At 36.4% G+C, this 24968-nt stretch overlaps 1 protein-coding gene across 3 annotated transcripts; it reads right to left on the bottom strand.

The window, feature by feature from the left end:
* Positions 1-4810: 4810 nt before the first annotated feature.
* Positions 4811-24148, bottom strand: LOC109109127 (GTP-binding protein REM 2-like). 3 transcript variants are annotated; one of them, XM_042777571.1, is made up of 5 exons: positions 23881-24148; positions 22591-22912; positions 21926-21999; positions 11289-11466; positions 4811-5775 (listed from the first exon to the last, which is right to left on the bottom strand). In XM_042777571.1, the coding sequence occupies exons 1-5, from the start codon at positions 23890-23892 to the stop codon at positions 5441-5443; spliced, it is 921 nt and encodes a 306-aa protein (XP_042633505.1). In that variant the 5' UTR covers positions 23893-24148; the 3' UTR covers positions 4811-5440. The 3 variants fall into 3 exon arrangements, with proteins under 3 accessions (XP_042633505.1, XP_042633511.1, XP_042633499.1); XM_042777577.1 differs by lacking the exon at positions 23881-24148 and adding an exon at positions 23241-23342; XM_042777565.1 differs by lacking the exon at positions 23881-24148 and adding an exon at positions 23134-23291.
* Positions 24149-24968: the final 820 nt, after the last annotated feature.

The raw sequence follows: 24968 nt of genomic DNA, 5'->3' as shown, positions 1-24968 counted from the left end.
CCTTCTCTAAAATCATGAAATATAAAAGCATTTCAATGTAAAGTAAAAGACAAGACAAATGTATTGTGCTTTTTTTGTTTCAGTGTCTAAAAAATATTATGGATGTTGTGTTCTGTCATTAAAGACATTCATACACTGATGTGATGTTTCTTTTATAAAAACGTAAAAATTATAGTCCACTTTTAGAATAACCCCTCATGTGTTTGGGTTGCCACTTTCCCCTTTCAAAATGAGTCTGATAAATACATAATGCCACTTAAATATGTAACAACAGTCCACATGTCTGAAAAGGAAATTGGATTCTGATGCAAATGGCTTATATCAGCCAGAGGCGAGGACTAGCTCTGGGATTTAAATAAACTATCGTTTCTTCAGAAGCTGCTGTCTTTGCATTAACCCGCTCTTGTACCCAAAGGGTACAATAATGCCATGAATCATAAAGAGAAATCATATGTACATATTACTTTGGGTAAATGTTCCAAATTGGATATTTGATTGGATATTTCTGGTTAAAAAGTGAGTTTAGCCTTTTTACTTGATGCATAGTGTTTAAAAAAAGCACATTGCTGCATAATACTAACTCTAGATTCTACATTTTGTGCTTTAAGCTTTTAAAGTGGCCACTTGATACAACTCAATGCAGCACTGATAGTTAAGAAATGTCATAAAAGGTACTGTGCTATAAATAGTCACAAATTATATATTTTCATGATAATGATAGTGTCCACGCTGTCAGAAAAGACTCTTGTGAGTTCATCACCCAGGCACTTGATCTTTCAATTTTGTGCCAATTTCTCCATATGTCTTTGATTCTTTATTATTTTTAACCAATCAAGTGTTTGCTTGTGTATTCCCATTTGGTCATGTGGATGTTTGCAGACTCAGATTCCACTTCAGCAATTTTATTCCCAGTTGAAGAAATAAACATAGTAAGAAATTCTAAGTCTGGTCAGGGGAGAGTCACACTCTGTCTCCCTGACAACAGTCACTAGGCAACTAACATTTGTCATCCCTTTTCTTTCTTACCTCATGTCCCGTTTCCAACCATCTGCCTTTAGAGTGAAGCCATCAAACCCTTTCTAATACAAATATAGTTCCTCACCTCAAGGAGTGTCATTGCAAGATTTAGCTGCTGGTTTGCTTGCAAGAATCTAGACCTCATCACAATTGCAGGGAAAAATCTCAAACACATACCAGGATATCATAACAAATTGTCTTTATTCTCTCATTTTCAAAGACAGAGTGGATAACATTCATCAATAGTGAGAAACAAGTGAATGGTGCTGCCATGTTTGACCTCGGAACGTTTCCAGAACGTTGTGTTTTCATTGTTGTTGCATAAGCCTGTGTGGCCAGCCCCCACAGAAATGCTTGGTCCTATGGCATATTCAGTGGATTTCATGAGATCATGTGTTGATGGGTCTAAAATCCGAGTAGGTGAAAATACAAACAAAACCTGACTGGCTCTGTGTCTCCTCTTATGGCTCAAAATATGCTCACATGGTACCATCCTTAAACACTCCTACAATTCCAGCCAAACAGATATAATTTGTGGTAACCCTCACAATAAGGCTACAGCAAATTTATAGAACATTATTAAACAAACAACCATTTCTAACCCTAACTATTAACTACCTCTAAAATCATATGGAAATAACGGGTTGAAAAGAATGATGTTCAAATCCTCTCAAACGACTTGCATCAGTGCTCCTCAATGCATCAATGATTGCATGGTGCTCAGTTAACACAATTTCAACTTTGACCTTGTTAGCTGACCTTTCAAAGCTTTGACAATGATAACCAGACTTGAAGGTACAAGAATCTGTGTTTTTCAGAAAAGATTTCGCATCCCTAGATGTCTTTTTAAAGTACAAAGCAAATAAATAAAAAGTTAAACTTTAAGTGTATGCTTTTAAAGGCATTTTGAATGGCTAAATGGCTATTTTTTTTTCGCCATTTATTTTTACATTTTTTTTTTTTCATTAGCATCCCAAGATCTCACTTACAGATCTACTTTGATTGGAGTAACCTAAGACAGTAATATTTTGCGAAACCACATGCTTTCTTTGAAGCTCTGGTGCAATTTATATGAAAGCGTCTTAAATCTAATATATTGGCTGAAATAAACAAAATTCCTATTAAACAATCACCCGTGTCCTATTTGGTGAAATCACAGTAAGCCTCATGATAAGACGATATGAAAAAAAGACATTACATGCATTAAGACTACATGACAAAGTGGGCCATTCTCAGTATTGCTTGTCCTAACCTCTGGTCCTTTTTTGTTGACTATTTACTTAGTGAGAGGAAATTTAAAGTACAGTTTTAACCTGAATCCAGGGTTTTATGGCATTAATTGAAAGTGCCTTTTCGATCTCGAAGACTTGCATTTAGCTACTGCATGCAACTAAATACTATATATTACAATCGACCCGTATAAAGGAAAATGATGGTTTATTCTCTTGTTATACAGAATTGAGTGTGAAGATGGCTTGCTTTCATTATAGAGTGAAGTGTCAAATTAGTTCAAAGGTACCAATCTGCTTTCCCTGTCAACACTGATTGCCTAATATTGCCTGCTTTCTTATTTTATGCTCATTAAATAACAGGTCTGTGTATTACTCCCACCACATCGATGGAGTTGATTATGAGTGCACATAATTAAGAGTTTAAATGGATGTTAATATCAGAAGAAGAACAACAACAACATGTCCCATTACAAACAATCAGTAAGTGATTTTGTTCTGAGTGGGCCTCCCTATGGTTAAGACTTGTGTGAATATAGGTGAATTTACAGATTGAAGTCATTACTGTGCGTCAAAGATTACATTTAGCTAATAACTGTTTGAGGGAGAAATTCATCAGTACCTAATAACAAACATTGCTGATGTTTGAATATTTTCTTCCTGTTCTGAAAATTTACGACAAGCCAATTAATTCAACCACAAACTGTGTTTTCTAAAGGAAAGGATGTTAAATCAGCAGTGCGCCACTTTTTCACTTGAAATCGTTCATCACGCTACAGAAACTGCGTATGCAAACTATTTTAGCAAGTGTTAATTCCGCTTGTAAACAAGGCCCTTGAAGGTACAATTCGCAATTACTGCAACTGGCCGACTGTTTATACTAGAACAATAAAAAAACTTGAATATCATTAGCACTCCTCCGCAGTTCTGCACTGATTCAGCCCCATATGTTGCACAATGCTATGCGATTCATCTCAAAGCAAATTTCTTGGGTGCCATATGCCACTGCAATAACAGAGTGCATTAGAAAACATCCCCATTCAGGAGGCAACACATCCGTTGTTTGGATGAGGTTAGCCAATAAACCTGATGTGCATCACTAAACATTCTACTTCAAGAATAATTAAGTTTGAAAGAGGACTTCAGTTCACACTGTGATTTACATTGTCCCCTAAACAGATGTAATGCCATAGAGCAATATTTTGTCAGTTGCTTGGTTTTAATTTTTGTGCTGCAATGCCAAATAGCCCAGCCCACAATGAGATCTCATTGCTTCCATAAAAATGTGTATAAAACTGCAAATATCTTCTCACTGGCTTTGATATGGTGATTAAAAGTAAAGCAAAGTTACAAAGCACCAACGAGCGCTTTTGAGGAGGAAGTAATCACTGGATCTGCAAAGGTTTTCTAGGTTAGTGGTATCAAATAAATTAAAGATTCTCAAGAGATTTGTTCTTGATCTCAGACCTCACATTTTTACATATCTGCTATTTTTTACAACTCAGTCTATTATTACAGTATAATCCATTTCAAACTGGTCCTTTAATGGTGTGTAAAAAATAAACTGTATTAGGTGATGCATTAGGTATTACATGATTTTTTTTCTTCTGGACTACTCAGGACTACATCTGGTTAGGGCACAGTGTTTTCTCAGAGCCGTAACCAACATAAACCTTATTCTGATTAGTAATCAGTCGACCAAGGTAATTCATGGCCTAGTGGTTAGAGAGTTTAACTCCTAACCCTAAGGTTGTGGGTTTAAGTCTCGGGCCGGCAATACCACGACTGAGGTGCCCTTGAGCAAGGCACCGAACCCCCAACTGCTCCCCGGGCGCCGGAGCGTAAATGGCTGCCCACTGCTCTGGTTTTGTTTTCGCTGCAGTGTGTGTGCACTTTGGATGGGTTAAATGCAGAGCACGAATTCTGAGTATGGGTCACCATACTTGGCTGTATGTCACTTTCACTTCACTTCAATAAGGCTGCACGACATATTGAAATGATTGCACTAAACAATATCACAATATTGATACTATCAAATTGCTAGGACTTTTTTGGTGCAAACCAACAAAATGAACGCTTTATAGTTTAATATATGAAAATGAAGAAATTATTTCAATTTCAATATCTGTAAGTTTATAGTCATACTATAAAATGATTTCTAATTAAAATCTACATTTTTCATATTTTGTTTAACATTTTTATTTAACAATAATCACAATAAAAATCCTAATTATTATTATTTCATAGTCATATTAAATGGGTTAAAACATTGTGAATATGCCCTATGAAAACTCAAGTGGAAAAAATTCTGTTCACTTTACAGGCTTCAGTTGGTTCTTGGAAAAAATACACCCAACTGTAAACAAAATGTTTCATTTTTTCTCAAATTGTTCTTCTCTCAAAGGATGGTTGACACTCAAAAAAAGTGTTTTTTATATATATTTTATATATGTATTTTTTATGCAGATGCAATCCTCAAAACCATCTCAGTCATTCTAGAATGATTCGTTCTTTCTTTTGTCACACCACACACACACACAAAAAAAAAACATCTTAAAACCCGATATCATGCAGCCCTATTGACCAGTATGGGTTTCTCAATGACTGCTTCACTTTAAATCACTTTATTTAGTTTCCCTAAACCTGAAAATGTGCTATCATTGTGCAGGAAGAGTGAGAAAATCTAAAACGCTGAATACATGCATTAACTAAAGCATCGTATTCTGTGCCGATGGGCTTTTTAAATTTTTTTTATTTATTACGACAGGACTTTTACTATGGTTCTGTATCCGTGCTGTGTCAGCATGCTTCTACTACAGGAGCTACTTTATCACCACTAACAGCCCGCCACAGCCAGCATGATGCACTCATTATACTGTGATCCAGTGCTATATTGTGTCGGTCTGTCTGTTTACAGGCCTCTCGCAACCTTAAAGGTCATGTTCTGCCAGGATAGTTTATATACTGCTAGGTTTCGCTGCACCACTGTCACGTTCAATGACTGAGATACTGGTATAAACAACTAATTTCACACATACTAGTTTAGGTAATATCTCTGGAGAATTATCTCCTCTGTGAAGTGGTGCGGCAACACCGTCTCTTATCTCCTCTCCTGCCAATCTTACATGCAGTTCTTCAATCCCTCTTCTAGCCTCCTTTAATACCTCCTCTCCTTCTCTCTTGGTCGTTTTCGGTTACATTAGAGCGCTGAGGTCATGACAAGAACGTGATTTCTGCCTGAGCATCCTGCTTCCTCTGTGTCTGCTGAGGTCTCTGTCTCTGCCGCCCTCCCTGTCCCTGTCTCGGCCGAGGTGGGTGCGCGGAACGAGCCCTGACAGAAAGCGCTTGGCCCTGCTGGTCAAGCTCTCTTGGCGGGCCGCTGTGGGGGACCCCTCTGTCCAGCCGGGGCCCAGGTTGTGGCCCCGGGCCGCTCTCACAGCCGCTTCCAGTAGGTCATTTGTGCGGTGGTCCAGAGAGACTGAGAGCTCCAGATACAGGCAGCCAAACATCATTGCGCTGGAGTGCGCCTCTGAGAAAGAAAGAGAGAGAGAGGTTGAGTGATACAGATGCAGATGGAGTTTGACAATCTCTTGTCACATCAACACAGATTAGCGTTAGATAACTGAATCAATTGAGTGGGACTTAATGGAGCACAGGGGGGCCGTAGGAAAAGAGAAATAAAGGCTAAATGCTTGCTGTACAGTATGTGTGGGTGTGTTTGTTCGGAGGTGTGTGGACAGGATTGAATTAGATCACTTTAGATGTCGACTAGACTGCACCATTGTGGATGTGTGACATGACCTGAGAGAAGACACAAACAGAGGAGGAGGAGGAGGAAGAGGAGACTGAGAAAACGGATAAACAGACAACATTCATCATTCCAATCCAGAGATGACGTACTTTTGTAGGGGTTGTATCATGAAAAATGTCAAATAAAGATTTTAGTTTCATGTAATACACTTTAGCACTTAATTTTTCCTCCGTTCAAAGACTTTACTGAAACCAGTGTTGTTTTAGTATTATTTATATACTATATTTATTAATATTTTGAATAAGCTTTTATTTTTATATTTTCAGTTTTAATTTTAATTTTAGTAAAACAATCATTAATTGTTCAAGTTTTAATAAACAATAACAACATTGAAACAAGGCAGGCTGTTCAGAAATCTGACAGCACAACAATGAAAACATTCCCACATGACCACCCACATTAACATGTCAACGACGCCTATTCAGCAACTTGGCCTGGCCTGACAAAGTAAAGTAAAGATGAAGGACGATAGATTAAAAAAAGTAAATAAATGAAAATAAGATGGTAATATTCAGTATTATTTTGTTATTCTTGTACTAAAATAAGAAGATACTATTACAGTTGGTACAGTGTGTACCTAATGACAAGCCCAACCAAACATTGTGCTGATCCTGGCATCATATCCTTTTGAAAGATAAAAGCTATAGAAATAAGTGACTGATGTTTATTTTTACCATGATCATTTCGATTCAACCTTTCGATTCATTTCAGCATGGATTGTTTTGTGAATCTTTCACTGGTTTTGCTAAGAAGCTGTTATTGTAGAATGGAGCAGTGGCAACTAGACTGGATCCAATAGCAAACCCACTACATAAGCAATGGCAAATAATGCTTATTTAATTAGGATCCAGTATTATTTGTTGATAACCCATTTTTATATAACATTATTTTTTACATTGTGACAGATTCACATGGAATACAGGAACAGAAAATGCATGATCGCTAAAAAGTTTGGGGTCAGGATTATTTATTTATTTGTTTAGTTGAGAGAGCAAAATTAATACTTTTATTCAGCAAGGATGCATTCAATTGATCAAAAGTGACAGGAAAAAAAACATTTATAATGGTACAAAAGATTTCTGCTTCAAATAAATGCTGTTCTCTTTGAATGTTCTATTCATCAAATAATCTTGAAAATAAAATAAAAATCATCACATGGCAACACAGGAATAGATATGAACAAATGCAGCACTTAAGAGAATTATTGCAAAACACACACACGTACATAAACATGTATATGTATATATATATAGCAACTTTAGCAAAAAAAAAACATTTAATATAATGTATATTTTGCAACTTATATGTGACATGTGTGCACATAATACACACACACACACACACGCCAAAGTTGTTTAAATTTGTTAACTGAATGTGAGGGTTGAGGTGGGGAAAAAATAGACAGACTTAAGGGAAAAATTAAAGGATAAAACATCAGATATGACCCCTATAAAATGATGGACCCTGTTATCTTTATATAAAAAAAAAAAAATGAAAGGAAACCCATTTGATCTGGCACAACAGACAGGAGATTTATCACATGTGTGTAGCATTATGATCCTTCAGAGTTGTAAATTCTGTTTATTGCTATAGACTCATCTTCTCCAGTATAAGGTTGGGCATCTCTATTTCAGTGATTTAGTCAGTATGACCTTACAGCATGTACGCATCCAATGTCTGTGAGCCTGTTTAAATAAGGCTTGAATGTCAGCTTCTGATAGCTGACTCACAAATACACCATGTAAATTAAACCCATTTACATAATGGTGTACACATAGCTGAGTACATAGTGAGTGTGTGCTTGTGTGTTTGTAACCGAGACAGGAAGATAGATGCAGACAGAAAAAGATTTCCATATCGATGACCACACTGGCTGCAGCACCCGGAGGAATAAATGTGCTGAGCACAGATGTGTCCACATAACTGTCCTCTGAACTTCCTACAAGGTCCTTTTCTCCCTGCCACACCCATCTTATGTGCTTGCTAGTGCTGCTTCCTACTGTTCATACTTAAGGTTGAAGATCTGAACAAACCCCTAAGCCTAAAAGTATTAAACTTTGGAGCATAACTCATCCCACACAGTTTGTGCCCCTGACATGCATGATTCATTCAAATTGTGCAGCTACGTAGATGTGAAGAGTGCTATCAAAGTCTCTTTAAAGGCACTCTGTAGCCATCTCAGTAACATTCTCAGGCAGCTATTTCCAGTTTTGCATGAATAGCAATAGACCATCATCTCTAAAATCTGAACACAACGGTATCTTAAATATTTTATCTGTAGCTAAAATCACATAAAAAGATGAATATATATATATATAGATATATATATATATATATATATATATATATATATATATATATATATATATATATATATATTTTTTATTTTTTTTTTTTTTTTGTATTTTTTTTTTTTTCTTCAGGCCAATACTATTTAAAGGAAACATGTAGTAAAATCTTGGAGACTAAGTTTTTTAAAATGTTTTTCTAAATTCTCTTGTGCTCACCAAGGCTACATTTATTTGATCAAAAATACAGTTTAAAAAAAACAAATCTTTTTAATATAATGCAAAATTATAAACTTAATTTATTATAACTTAATATCATTCATTTTTTTATATTTTAATATTTCTTAAAATCCCATTTATTCCATGTGATGCCACTAACTTTAATATTCAGTGTCACATGATCCTTCAGAATTCATTCTATTCTGAAACCATTCTATTTTAATCAATTTGGTGTTCAAGAAAAATATGGATACAAATTACATAAATGTAAAAAAAAATATATCCAACATCTCTCGAACATTTGAGGCCATATATATATATATATATATATATATATATATATATATATATATATATATATATATATATATATACATATACACAACAACAGCAGGGGAATGTAATGGCAAATCCAGCATTTGAGGCCATTTATATATATATATATATATATATATATCATAACTGTCCTCTGAACATGGCCTCAAATGCTGGATTTGCCATTACATTCCCCTGTTGTTGTTCATAATTATGGCAGATGAACAGCAAAGTGAAATAAACAAGAATACAGCTTATGCTAGATGTAATTTTCCAAAAGAACAGAGCACCTCTGATGTCGTCCTTCCCGTGGAACCATCCTGTTACCAGATCTAATACATGAAAGTGCCTTCACACCATTTTCTTAATGATTACAACACACTAAGCTTCTCTGTCCTCTTTCCTTATCCTCCTTATCACAGTCCTGCAAACACATAGCACAGGGGGTTCACTTCACCACGCAGGCGAAGGAGAGAATTAGAGAAAGAAAGGTGTGAGGGAGAGAATATGAGTTCATGTACCAGCATTGGCATACGTACTGTATACACACACACATAAAGATAGTAACACCAGCACATTGTGGGTGAGAGATAATACAGAGCAAATGTAAAAAAAAATTCCCCAACATGCCAAGCGTGACAAACAGGTGAGAAGAAAAGAGGACAGAGAGAGAGAGAGAGAGAGAGAGAGAGAGAGAGAGAGAGAGAGAGAGAGAGAGAGAGAGAGAGAGAGAGAGAGAGAGAGAGATGCAAGCAAGACTGTGAAAGCAGCCAGACGCATTATGCCAGTTTACACTGAGAGGACACATGCCCTTTCAGAGTTTTTGAGCCATGCATTTTTTTAAATGCTGCTTTTAAATACAATTTTTAATACTGCATTTTTAACTGAATTGAGTTTAACTGAAATTCTGCAAACAAACATATATAAATGTATAAATATATATAATTTTAAATTGTAAGCAAACATCCACCCATGTGGATTTTAAACGCAATTTTAAATAGACTGTTTTCAAATACATTGTAGGTAAAGAAATACATTTGTTTAAAATGAAGTGGCAGAAACTAAACAGTTGAACTAAACTCTTCCCTGCCGAGAAAACACCAGCAACGCTAATCTATATTCCATATCAGCCCTAAATGGACAATGTGTCCACTTTACAAATGCACATCTCCTAGCAGCACCTGTTCATGCTGATAAGCTGAGTGATTTTTCTTGCCAGCAATCCATGAAGCCCCTTATATAAACACAGCCAGATAGAGATAGAAGCATTTAGACAAAAGCTGAGTCACAGCAGCAAGGTTAATATAGATGACTCACAAGTGTGAGAGGCAGAGGTGGACCACAGGGGGCCTTGTGTGGACAAAATACCTGTTGAATTACAGAATCTGTACTCTATATTACTGTACTGTACATTTTATTCTTATTTTCTCATTTTCCCTTATTTTCTGCTTATTTTCAAAGCACTTAAAGTCATCATTTTCTAAATGCATGTACTTATAGTGAATGATTCATCCATGTATGTTTTATTATTATTATTTATTTTATTTATATTGACCATCATTTTTTTTTTTATTAAAATGTCTTAAGCCGATCTTCTGGCGAAGCTTTCTGGTTATGTATGCTGGACTTTTCGAATTGTTTAGTCTGCTTAAACTTAGCCCCTTTCTTACAACTGACAGCAAGCCCTATATTTTCTTTTCGAAGACTAGTGTTAACTGAGAAGAACGTCATACTAACAGAAAGAAAGATCTGTCACTACTTCCATTTCATAGCAACTTTAACATACAGACTCTTTATACTTATTGATAATTCCGGCCTTTGCACTGCTTTCCAGTTGACCTATTTGTACACCTTTCAGGAAATTAAAGATTAGGTTTTGAAAATCTCGCATTGACTTTTGTTCAGCATTCACAATCTCATAAGACTACACTGGACACCTTCAGCATGACAAAAAAAGAGCTGGTTTGCTCTTTACTGTCACTTTTGATCATTTAATGTATCCATGTTGAATAAAATCCTAATTTCTTTAACCAAAAAATCCTCACCCCAATTTTTCAACAGCAGTGTATCATAATTTAATTTCTATGTTGTTATTAATAACATATTTTGAAAGTATTTGGACTATTCTGACTGTTAAACCCAAGCCTGTAATGTTTCCATTATAGACACAATGCATTCTGAATTATAACTGGTTTTTGTGTTCTGTTTATATTGCATATTACCATTACTATCAGTCTATCTTTCTCTGTCTTTCTGTATTTGTGTTTACAAGGTTTCATATACTACTGAATGTTATTCTTCCATTTGACCCTATTCTTTTAATTCCAAGTAATCTCTGCCAGCTATGTAGCAAATCAAGTTGAATTATGGGATCTGTAGCTCAAGGACTTAGATTAAAAACAGGCCTACCCTCTGTGCTGATCTCACGGGAGCGCACAAGGTCACTCTTGTTGCCCACTAGGATGATGGGGGTGTGCGGCAGCGTCTCCCTCAACAGTAGGCGGAGCTGAGCGATCCGGTGGAAGCTACGCCTGTCCGTCAACGAGAAAACCAGGATGCACACCTCACACTGCAGAGTGGACAGCTCCTGTCAATCAAATCAAATCCAAACACAGATACACGAATTACATCATAACTCAACCAAGAAGATTCAGTGCTTCATATACATGTTAGTTATAGAGCATTAGATCATGTAATCGGTACAATATGTCAGTAAAAGCCTGTTCACACCAAGGATAAACTATAACGATAATGATAAAGATAAAGTTCTATGACAATAGGAAAGCCCACACCACAATCACAGAGGAACAATATCAATGGAATCGCTTTCAGGATGATTTTCTCCGGTTGATAAATGATTAAAACATTGACAGATGATCAGAATCCACTCAACTTTAAGAAGCTCAAGCATTTTAAGCAGCAGACGACATAACTGCAACTTGTTTATGCAACATTTGAATGTTTTTGTCTATTGGTGTGGACGCTAATATCTCTATCGTTATAGCCATCTTTATAGTTATCATTCTTGGGCCTTAAGATGAGGACAGTTTTTGCTTGAGTGGAGCTCAGGAGTGTCTGTGTCCATGAAAAAGAGGATTACTGGGATTTAAAGAGGATAACCTCAAGTCTAAGATGGCTTTGTTGTTGTTCTAGCTCATAGTTTTGCCGCCGCAGTGCTTAGGTGTGTTCAAAACGGCAGCAGATGCCTCAGTCAAGCGTTTACCCCCCGAGAACGTCACAGCACATCACCACAAACAGTTTACAGTGCCAAAGTACAGCCACACCGGAGTTTGGCTTTCTCTTAGTGACAGCTATGGCAGGGTGGCTGTCAATCCATTTTTTAACGAATTGAGAGAAGAAAGAAAACGCTTCCGTCCCCTATGGACCGCTTCCTATTTCATCTCCTAAACAGAAAGAGGAACAGATAAATAGATGGAAAGCCTGTGTCCTACATCCCTAACTCCCCAAAGGCGAATTCCAGCCCTCTGGAGAGCTGCCGAAAAAATTCACATTGCAGCCGAGCCAAATCGCACTCAGCCCCGGAGCGTGAGATTCACACAGAGGGGAAGAGTCTAGTGGGGCGGAAGCGAGAGAGGAGAGGGGGGCTCGGCCACCTGCCGCAACCCCACACAGGAAGGGCACGGGGAGGAGGTTGTCTCCCTCGAGGAGCGGACACGTATCTTGATGAACAGTGAAGACAGCACGACATGGTCGATAGTGCTCCTCGTGATAGAGGGGCTCTCTGGGGCCAGATGGGCAAAGTGAAAGGTCTTTCCATCAGAGAAACATGACGAAAGCATACAGCGGTCTCTAAATAACACCATCGAGCTCTTCCACTGCAATACAGACCCAACTGTCACTGTTTCCCCAACGGAAGCCAGATATACACACAAAATCATAGCTTTTAATGGCACTGAGTACAGACAGGCAGGTACGCATGTGAAAATGTATAGCCTACAGTGATAATGCAACACACACTCGTACCTATACTGCTCTTTATCGCACAAACTGAGTGATTATGGTCACGAAACACACACATACACACAAATCCCTGCCATGCTGTCAGCAAATATGCCTGCCAGCTTTTTTTATCCTCATGTGCAGATTTAGATTATTAAATCCAGCACACTTAATAGATGCTGAAATGGTCTATTTGTCATTATACATTTACCCTATAACAACAGGTTAATGAAATGATGCTCACTAATCCAGCTAAATGTTCATCCACACGACATGCTGCTTTTTGTATAGTCACAATTACTATTATGAACTCCTTGCATGTGTCAGGAAGATTAATTTTGTATTTGTAATGTTGCAAAACGACTTCATTAAAAGGAACAAAATATAATTCTAACCACCAGAATCTCACATTGAACAGATTGTTTAAACTTTTCTTGTTTAAAGCTGTAGTGTGTAACTTACAGGCAAAGTCTCATTTTAATGTGCAGAGACCATTATCAGTAAACAATTTGAAGATTGAATGTCTAAACACTGTGGTGATTTCAGCATTGCTTCTGTTTGTGGTAATGGCAGCATTAAGTGCCTTTAAGTGATTTTGGTCAGAGTAAAATGGACTCTCACAATAGGATTTTATATTTCTTTCTATGTTTTTCAGTGCTAATTCAACATAATGAACAGCAAAAGATGCGCATTAGGCGTGTCACTGATGCTTTATTGGTATATATTATCATTCTTATGCTTCCACAAAGAATGATGTAAAAATATAGTAAGATCACACAAGTCTTTCTTCTTATAGACCAGCAAAAGTAGAAGTGTGTTATTGCTATTTTTGCAATTTTTTTGATCATCAAAACATAAATTCCACACAAACTACATGGTTCCAGATCAATATTAATCATAAATCACAACTTATAATAATTAATAACAATTCATCTTTTACATGATACTCAGAAAGCATTTGCCAGACGCTTTTATCCAAAGTGACTCACATTGCATCTGGGAAAAGGACCCATGATCTGTTTGTTTCTAGCAACATGCTCTACTGCTTGAGCTACAGGAACACAAGAGCTGAAATAATGGGTTTTTGAAAAAAGCAATTAAGACATTAGTGTTCATGTGTGCTCAACTTAACTCAAGTTTTTTATTTTCATGTTAGTTTTCTAATTAGTATAGGTCTGTGGTTAGCATTACTTGTCACTGGGGTTTTAAAAATACAAGATGCTGAAAAGTTGTACAAGGACTGAAATGGTAATTCAATTAATCAAGCATGTAAAGTCACATCCTTGTAGTAGACAGTCTTTATTTAGCAAAAATATCTGTAGTCTGTATTTATCAAAAAAAAAAAAAAAAAAAGATTGACAAAGGTTTATGTTTAAGGTATCACACTGTGTGTAATTTATGTTGTACTGCAAAACCTTATACTGTAAGTCTCCTAATGTAATGTTAACCACAGACCTCTTTACTCATAAATCTAAAAAAGAAAGAAAATCCCAGAGGGAACTCCTGGCTCACAAGCTGTGCAGCTCTACTGAAGATGAACAATCATTTGGAATTTTCTTATTTATTTATTTATTTTTTCAATTCCCTTTGGTGCCACTAGTGGTACAGAAATTATCCATTCCAGCTTTAAAACCCTGAAATTGTTTATCTCCATTCTGTTGCTGTGGTTAAGCCTTTGGTTGAGAATAAAATGAGTTCATAAGAAGTCATGAAGCAGATTAGAATCCGGGCAAAACATGGCATTAAAATATCCCTCAACTCATCTCTGAGCATAAACGCATTCCCAAGAACTGTGTTCCTTCTATACTAACACACCACAAACACACCTTCTTTGCACAGGAAGACAGATTACACAGAAATCAGGCCAGATCCTGGTCAATAAGCCAAAACAGAGGAAACACAACAAAACCTTAAGGTTTTTTTCACCTTAAAAATCTTTTAAACAAGGTGATCTTTGAGAAAATGAAGTATATGAAATAAATATACTAAAATTATTAAACAGTGATAAAATAAATATTAAAATGTAAATAATTAAAATATTATGATGTATACATAAATTAAATATACATTAATTATTAATATATACATAAAATAATTAAAATATGAAAAATCATTAAATAATATAATATTCATATAACTAATAATTAAAATATTATGTATACATAAATTAAATATACATTTAAATATCATATACACACACTTATATATATATATATATATATATATATATATATATATATATATATATATATATATATATATATATATATATATAAACATAAAATAATTAAAATATGAAAAATCATTAAATAATATAATATTCATATAACTAATAATAATAAAAATTATAAATTATGTCGCCAAAAAATTATTAATGGATATGAGGAATAGGGGTGCATAAGAGACTTGAATTTGTTGCTCCTTATGGGGGAGAGGTCGAGCCTAATAACTAGATGTTGAGACATATCCGTGTGATGAATTTGTGCCTGTGCACCAGAATGAGGTCCCCACCCCTGCAGACAGTCACCACAGACCATCTGTCCACACATCCCATCCTCCCAAACATACACATTTGGCCCGAGAGCCCACACACAGACATACACACACCATCCCATCTGAAAGTGCTTTCTCAGCTGCTGAACAAGCCAATTCTGCTGCTATAAACACAAGGCACACATACCTCCACAGAAATAAAGGCCCGCTTACTCTGCCAAGCACACCAACATCAAAGAATAAACATCTCCCTAATGAACGTTACACAAAGCACACAGTCCATAACGACACTAGGGCTAAGCTGTGCGACACTGTACTTAAGCATAAGGCTCCCAGCAGTACTCTACACACTCTGTCTGAGTGAGATAAACAGATGTATACTTCACACATTTACCAAAAAAAAAAAAAAAAAAACACTCCAAACCGCCTTGTCAGTTTACACACACAATGGACCGTACCCAGTAAACAAAAACCATCTGAGCTGCTTAGCGTCATCAATATTTCACCTCAAAGTAATCTATTAATTATAGCCAAGCCGAATAGCCCCAGTCTACCAGCTCATTACTTACCAAACATAGGCAACAAGAACTGGTAGCAACTTGTGCCATGGTCATGGCTGGCTAGAGATAGGGTTGGTCTGGGCTATGTTTAGAACAGAAAACTAGTTCATACAGTACAATACATCTGCTTGCTATTTTTTATAATAGTATGCAGGTACGTAATATGTATAGATAAACATTTCACTAAGTAGAACATGACATGCTAACATTACTTTGCTATGCTGCATGTTTTGTTGATGTTGATGTTGTAACGAATGTTGATGTTAAAGGTCTAGTTCACCTTAAAATGACATTTCTGTCATCACTTATTCACCCTCATGCTGTTCCAAAGAACAGATGTGAGACAGAACGATAACCTCAGTCAGCAGACATTTTCATTATATGGAAAAAATGCTATGAATGAACATCTTTTTTCTTGTGCACATCTTTTAACATATTTGTGTTATAGAAAGAAAACCAAACAGGTTTGGAACAAAGCAAGGATGAAAGTATTTTTTATAGGTTTTGAATAAAAAAAGTATATTTTTATATATTGTAGGATAAATAGGTTAATATATTATATCATGCTATTTTTAAAATATAAAATATATATACATATTATACACATATTATACACAAACAAATAATACAAAGTTACATATTATATATTACGTTCAAAAAAGGCAAGATGAAAATGCCTATTTGATGTACTGTACCCTCTAGTTCATTTGTTTCATTCATCACAACGGAAAAGAAGGGTTCAGTTCCCATTGCACTGTGGGCCATAGGATCCACAACAATTAAGACAAATATAGCAGATCAGTTTGAAATACAATCAAAAAAAAAAAAAATAAATGCATACTATGCACAGCACAACAGTTGAGTACAGCACAATTCTGAACATATCCCTAGTTTTATTTTTAAGTAACCGAAGTCTTCAGTTTCAATTATCCAATGAAATAATTAAATCCAGTTAACACCCCATTTAGGCTGATTTCAAGGTGGATTTTTGGCTAATGGATTGGACACAGGTGATCAGATACAGCCGATACGATTCCATGCTGGAACGAACTCATGCTGGAACACGGAAAAGGGAGTAGCGTCATGTGACGCAATTCCCATTCCCGACCAATGTCAGAGCGGGTGACGGAATACGTTTCTGTGTGCTTAAGGACATGGTTGACTACGTGTCAGCTATTTTAGAAAAGAGAATGACTTATTAAAGGCACCCCCCCCCCCAACCCACTGTCACCAGTACTTCAAGTCTACCCGTGCTAACAGAGGCAGTCTAGACTCAGGGCGGTGTGCGTGATTCTGCATTTGTGAGTATGTGCATGTTTGCATGTGAATGAATGTCTGTGCGTAATCCAAGCTCTAATTGGGCTGATGTGTCAGGTGATGATTGGGTGAATCTGCTATAGAACCAAAATAGACCTGCATCCTCTGCAGCTACTACTGATGCAGCACTGTGTGAGAATGAGTTCATTCACTGTCTCTCTCCAATTCTCCATGGTTCAGTGAACAAAGTAAGTTGACAATGAGGCTGCAGTCCACAGAACAGACTGTAAACTTACTGCAACGTCTTCACCGCATCCAGATATGCTGACCTGGTTTCACAATAAGGAAAGTGCTGACCTTCACTGAATCATCTAAGACTTGTAGCATTAATTAGTAATGTTTACATTTTGCCTTAAAGACGGACTAGGGAGAAATGCTTAGAGGGTGTTTTATCCCCACTACAAGGATAAAGACAAAAACAATCATTATGCAATTATTTTAAACATTATGATTCAAGCCACAATTTGATAAACATTTAGCACTTTATCTTGCTGCTTCCTGGATCAAAGCAAGTCTCAAAAGGCATACAGTTATTGAATAAGCAGCTCTTGTGCCCAAAAGGGTGTGCGAAACAACAAACGGGTAAGCAATAACTCAATTTGGAGCAATGCCTCATGCATTTGAGTCATGCTTTGCCCACATTCTTCTGCCAATAAATTGAGTTACTCTTAAGCGAACCACATCGTGTTCTCACACCATCTCCTGAGATGAGTTAAGTTTGCTTTTAGAGGTTTGTTTGAGCGTTCCCAAGTTAGCCGAAATGTTTTTATAGCTCTCAGAGAACCCTGAACAAACAAAGTGCAAATACTTGGAGTTTTTTGTATGGACTCCCACAGCCCCTACAGAAAGGCTTAAATGACTCAAAAATGGCTTTTAATTCATAGTTTACCAGATATAATTTTACTTTATCAGTAATAATGACCTTTTATTAAATAAAAATAATCAACACTGTAGGTGAAAACTTACAAATTCCAGTAAGACAAGCCGAATGTAGAACCCAAGTGCGGTTTAATATCGTAAATGTGAAACTAATACAAAATCAAGGCTTGGCTTGACAAAACATGAAGCTAACTTGACAACAGACTCACCAACAGCAGGCAACAAACATAATACACAACAAAGTCTCTTTTTTTTTTTTTAAATAAAAGTAATAAGGATGCAATGCCAATGCAATACATTAATCAAAAGTGACAGTAAAGTCTAAATGCTGTTCTTTTAAAGAATCTTGGAAAAAAAAAAGTTTTTACAAAAATTTTAAGTAGCACAAATGTTACTTGAGCACCAAATGAGCATTAGAATCATTTCTGAAGGATCATGTGACACCAAAGACTTGAGTACTGGCTTCTGAAAATTCAGCTTTGCCATCATAGGAATAAATTACATTCTAAACTATATTAAATGTTTATAATCAAATTATATTTTATATATTTGTATATATTTTAACATTAAAATAAATCCAAAATTTAAACTGTAATACTATTTCATACTATTACTGTTTTACCTTATTTTTGATTAAATAAATGAAGTCTTGGTGAGCATAAGAGACATCTTTCAAAAACATTGAAAAAAATCTTACTGGTAGCGTACATGTCCTGTTCTTTCTTTCAAAAGGAGCTGAATGTGTTAGGGCATTAACTAAAAAAAATGCTTTAATATTTAACCGCTTTAATATTCTGACAGCCTTAATTTCACCCAATTAGTCATAAATTCTGTTGAATAGGTTTAACAAAAGGAAAAAAAAAAATATCTAAATCTTTCCAAGTACACATACTCCTGAATAGGATTCACTGTGTTAAACTACAGACAAAACAGTACACCTCTAATTCATTTTGAAGTATGCAGTGCATTGCAGACTATATTTTTCTTTTATTAAATTTCAGCCTTTTGTGGTTTATCGTGCAAGGGAATATCAATTTTGATTGAATCAATTGTGCAGCTCCAACCACTACTCAAATAAATCTTGAAATAAACTACATTACTGACAGAGTTCTGCTGAATATTCATCATGATCAAGCTTCAATCCAGGAGCTACAGATTGCAATCAGTGAACCATGAAGCTGTAAGGGCAGCGCTGAATCTCTGCATCTGTAAAATTAAAATTAATCACTGCATAGTTTATCTGGGATCCTGTTGTTTGCTGTAACCACCGGTTGCCATGGCAACCAGAAAACGGGTGAGGCGGGTATAGAATGAAACGCAGTGGGTGAGGTCAGAGGTCATGTGAGCCGAAGTGCCACTGAGGAAGAGAGCCGGACGGTTAGACGGAGAAAAAGAGGGATGCTTTGAAAGAGAAAAATGAAAAGATGGAGAAAGAGAAATGATGAATGGGGGGGGGGAGTCTGGAGTTCTTCCAGCCACTGCTCTCTCCCTCTCCATCTCTGCCCTGGAATTGATCCAAAAGTTGCAGTCATTCTGTGATAGCAGCATCACTATTGACATTCATGCCTGCAATAAACAGCATCTGATTTAGGAGAGATCTGATGACACATAAACACCATTTGGAAAGGGAACGGACCGGTCAAAGTCAATCAATTTTGACCAGGGATTTGAATAAATATGAATATTCAACATGGCTACAAAGGCAAATTAATACCCTTTCGGTATGCTAAACATCTATATGCACAACCCTATGATATCACATAACATTCAAAGGTGTTTGAATAATTTCTAGTCAGCCATGACACAGAAAAGACACTCTGTGATTCATATGAAAATCACAAGCATGTGCTCATGATATCACTGTGATACATCTGTGTGTTCCAGGCGAAATGATCATCATATTTCAGAGTATAAACAGAGCTCTGAGTGGATGATACACCCACACTACATGCTTTGGACTATCATATTAGCGGGTGTAAGGCAAATACATGCATTACACATAAAATCATGAGGTGCTTTCAAACTGGTACTTGTTTCCCAGTGAATGTCCTATCGTTTGAGTGAATGTCAAATGGCTTGTATCTTCTTGTTTTTTCATGAAATGAGGAAAAGTTGATAGATAAGTGAACAGACAAGTGAGGTCAGAACTACTAAAGAGGCATCAATCCCAGATGAAGATGAATGTAAATAATTTTAACCTTACAGTTGCTGTTTTCTATTTTAATACATTTAAATTTTTATTTCTGTGATAGCAAAACTGAATTTTTAGCAGCCATTACTCTTTAGTCACATGATCCTTCAGAAATTTATAATGTAAAAATGGTCACTTTTAATGCATCTTTGCTGAAAAATGTTAATTAAAAAAATCTTATTGAGCACAAACTTTTGAATGGCATTCTATGATATTAATGTTTTGACAAAGTACTGTATATTGTAATAGCCATATTTTTTCTTTACTTGACAGTATATCTGGATAACAATTCTGCAACACACTAATGCAAATGCAGTAATCATGACTGAAAAGCATAATGATACATGCCACAGTATATTGATCCATTACATCACATTAGATATCTCAGAAATAAGTGGCTTTTAAAGTGGTAAAGCAGAGATCATAATTCACTGTGGAATATCAAGGAAACCAGGACCTGGTTGATTTTATAGAGGGTACACATTAAACGCTTGTAAAATGATCTTTAAACCTGGCAGTTACACTCTGCAGAAATGGAACAAATTACGGGAAACTGAAAACAATTTGCCCTAAAGTAAAAGGAAACAGAAATGACAAACAACAGACAACCCTCAGCTGGAAGGTCAAGAGCAGATTTTTCTCATCTTTCTCTGCATCCCCTCTTTTCCCTGTTAACCTCTCTATCCTTCCCTCTCTTTTTTCTTAACAACTCTCATAAAATGAATGTTCCTGCACAATTAATAGAACTTCCCACCGAACACCTATATTGATGCAATGGTTCATTTATGTCATTCCAAAACTATATGACTTCCTTTTTTTGTCTGAGACATAACTGATACTTAAAAAAAATAAAATAAATTATATATATATATATATATATATATATATATATATATATATATATATATATATATATATATATATATATATATATATACACAAACATATATAAACTGTCCCCACAGTGGAAGTCAATGGAAACCACAGGCTTGGATCTATGATAAATAAAATTTTTGGATGAAGTTTTAACTCCTTTAAGTGCTGTTTTGTCACAAAATATTTAATCAGCCTAAATGCTGCCTATGGTGAATGATTAATGATAATGTACATAATTAAAATTAGCCTCAATCAGCTTCCAGTTCATTAGATATATTTGGGATCACTTCGTGTCAAAGGGAACGAGAGAACAGAATGAGACATTGTCTTTCATTTGTAGCTTGGCAAACTACAGTACAGTTTCAACATAGCTTCCCCAACACTGCAGTGAAGACATTAGAATAGAAGATTTGCATTTCTTGAAGCAGATACCGGCAGTCACAAGGTAGCAAAAGAATCGTGTTCGGTAAGCTTAGAATTTGTACTTTAGTTCTGTGAAAAATGAAATGCTACATCAGTCACTTTGCTGTTGTCATGACAATAAGTATGCATCTTGTTTTCTGTCGGGTATATATAAGAATCAGCAGCAGTACGTTTACATACACACAGGGAAGGCAAGAACAATCACAATTTAATGTGCATAATAACACACTCCCACCTTGTAAGCGCTATAACAAATTCTGAAAGCTAATGAATAAATACAAAATAAAGAATCCAAAACTAGCAAACCTCAGTGTGCTTTTATGCATTTGTGAGAGTGTTTGACTTACCTGTTTCCAGTTGTCATACACTAAAATTGTGCTGTCCTCATCATCCACAGTCACTCGCCGCTGATAACCTTCATCTTCAACACACACAAAATAATTTCTATTAGAACTGACACTCAAGCATAAAATTAAATCACTGGTGTTCTATTAGCATCTTATTTTATTCCTGCAATTGAGCCGAAAATGGCAATTTCACAGAATCAAATGTATAATAATAATATATCTGTGAGAAGAATACAAAAAGTTTTGAATGGTAAGTTCAGAATTGGACTCAAGACAGTTGCGTAACAATAAATTATCCAGTGCAGAATCGATGCACAAGGACACTCGAGAGAAAAACCCCATCTGTGAGTCTGATTGGCTCTTTATCCCCTAGTAAATGACATGCTCTGTTTGTGCAGAAAGTGTCTGTGCAGAGGCAGTACTCTGCGGGTTCTCTCCCACCTCATTAAGACACAAGATGACAAAAGACCTGAAATAAGATGGATGCCTTCATGGCACCCACTCCATTTTTTCCAATCAAATACTGAGAGCCTTACACTAGTGATCTCAGGTGTCTGTGAGGTGATAAGTGTGTTTCATCCAAAGCAAATCTAAAAATAGTACAGTCCTAGACATCCTGATGCTTGATGCTGAACATAAGAAGGATAAACTAATATAATCTTTACCGGCTGCTTGGGTTTCAGAGTCTATAGAGAGCGATCTGTCTGACAGTCCAGCAAGGCAAAGAGCCAGAGAGGATTTGCCCACTCCATTTTGGCCCAGTAGTACTATCCGAAGGGGTCCGTGGTACTTTTGCTGTGGCGGTTTTGGGGAAGGAGAATCTTGGATATTGCTGATGCTGATTTGGGGAGTCGCAGGCTCATTGAGCCCCGGTGTCCAATCGTAATCCTCGGACACAGCTTCCTCTCGTCTCAGCTGATGCTTGATTGGCAAGGGAGTGCTGCCCCTGCGAAGCGGGGGTGCAGCTGATAAAGTTAAGCCAAAACCCTGTGAAAACCGAAGACAAAGGCAAAGTGGTTCATCCATTAAATCTGAACATCAAGAACAATGACAGTACTTTATGATATCTAAATTAATAATGCATAGAAACAATCCATGTGCAAGGGGGGAGGAACGTGATCCTCTGGGACTTTAGGGTTGTGCACTTGTGAACAGTGTGTCCATTCACATAAACAAGCATCACTTGCTTTAAAGGAGCAGCAACAGACCAAAAAGACAAGGAACGTAATGAGCTTTCTCCGTCTCAGGGCTGTTGAGGGCTTCGTCCATCTATCTCCATCAAGCAAAATCCCAAGAGAGCTCTTAAACTGTTTACCATGTTTGCTTGCAAGGGCTACTGGCATCAATATTAATATGGCAATTAATCTAGCCACAGCACTGCAGGTGTGCTGGGGACCTTGTACGTCTGATCTGGTGTCAGACATCCAATACACACAGATACAACCAATTAAAGTAATTGAAAGGAGGTAATTAATTAATTACAATCTTTACTGTGGGACAGACAGTGAAACAATAGGATGTAGTATTTTGCTTGGGGTGAGGCAAGCTCTTAACAGTTTCTTTTAATAATAAATAAAAAAACAGAATCTGAATCATGAATATTGAAGCAGTATGCAAATCATTATGATTATAAATAATTTCTCGACTATAACAGGAGGACTTGGAAATATTCTTAAGTTACAGTGATTATAATGATCAACATAGCTATTTTTATCATTACAAGGACACTAAACTATAATATAAGAAATAACTCTAGGATTGTCTCAGCATAGGAATGCTTTCAAACACAATCACTCATACAGCAACAAAGTCAACACAAAGGCTGCAGAAGAAGAGAGGGTGTGTTCACACCGGCGTACATCCCAATCCTGTGAAGGACCCTACAACCCACACGCACGCACACACACACACACACACGCAGTCTATATACACACACTGGAAAGCGATGATCTTACCTGTTCCGACATCGTTCTTCAATTCATCTGCTCTCAGTGAGACATTCCGCCGTCAATGTCATGTTACTGAGCATCAAACACTGCACAAGCGTCGGTGGTGATTGTTACATTACACACTCGACTCATATGCCATCACATGGCTGTAGTCTGAAAAAAAGAAACGCTCCCAATGTGACTCTAACTGCGCAAAAATGTTCCTTTTTCTCAAGCTGACCTAATAGAGGACATCTAATCTCTTCTCTGCGAACGGCTGCGCTGTGTGACTCACGTATTACTGTACACCTGTGAGTCCCTTTAAGTCTCTATAGTGGCTTTTCATATGAGAGTGTGTAACCCCGCCCCCGCACCGTAGACACGCCTCTTCATTCCAGTCGGTACCTGAATGCTTCCAATCTCTCTGGATCTCTCTCTGAATCTCAGATCCAGGTAACTCTATTTTTATTTCTAGTTTTTTATATTATGTTTAATGTTTATATTCTATTCATCGCTATTTTAATAATTCTAACGCTGCTCTGGAAATTCCATTCATTGGATCCCTGGATTGGGGTTGGTTTTAACCGCTTTGTTTATTTTTATAGATCATTTTATATATATATATATATATATATATAACATTTTTAATGCATATGCCAGAAATTGTGTATTTGTTGCTGTACCGCCTCTTTTGTGAGTGACGGCAGCTCCAGATCATCTACAAACAAGAGCCATTTGACTTCAGTGTCTAGTAGAGTAAAACCAAGTGCTGCAGGCTGTTGTCTCTCTATTTCTCTCTCTCACACATATTGTGGACAAGTGTTCATAAGCTTTGTCCTTGATAAGTACTTTGTTTGAATCACAGCTCTCCACCTCTACCTTTCCCAGACACATAACGTGTATCCTTTGAGATATATTTTCTCTGGTAACCCTGATGTTTTCAAACACTGCATGAATTACTGTGTGGTAGTTTTATAGCAGCCACATCAAGCATCATTTATGTCACACAGGTGGAGGTAAAAACGTTTCCTCACAGGCTTTTAAATAATTTTTGTGAAGACCAATTGATCTTCTCTGTCTCTCTGATCTTAGTTTAAATTAACTATTATTAGGGA

The sequence above is a fragment of the Cyprinus carpio genome, chromosome A2, assembly GCF_018340385.1.
Source record: "Cyprinus carpio isolate SPL01 chromosome A2, ASM1834038v1, whole genome shotgun sequence".
Lineage (NCBI taxonomy): Eukaryota > Metazoa > Chordata > Actinopteri > Cypriniformes > Cyprinidae > Cyprinus > Cyprinus carpio.
This window is presented reverse-complemented; position numbering and strand designations above follow the sequence as displayed.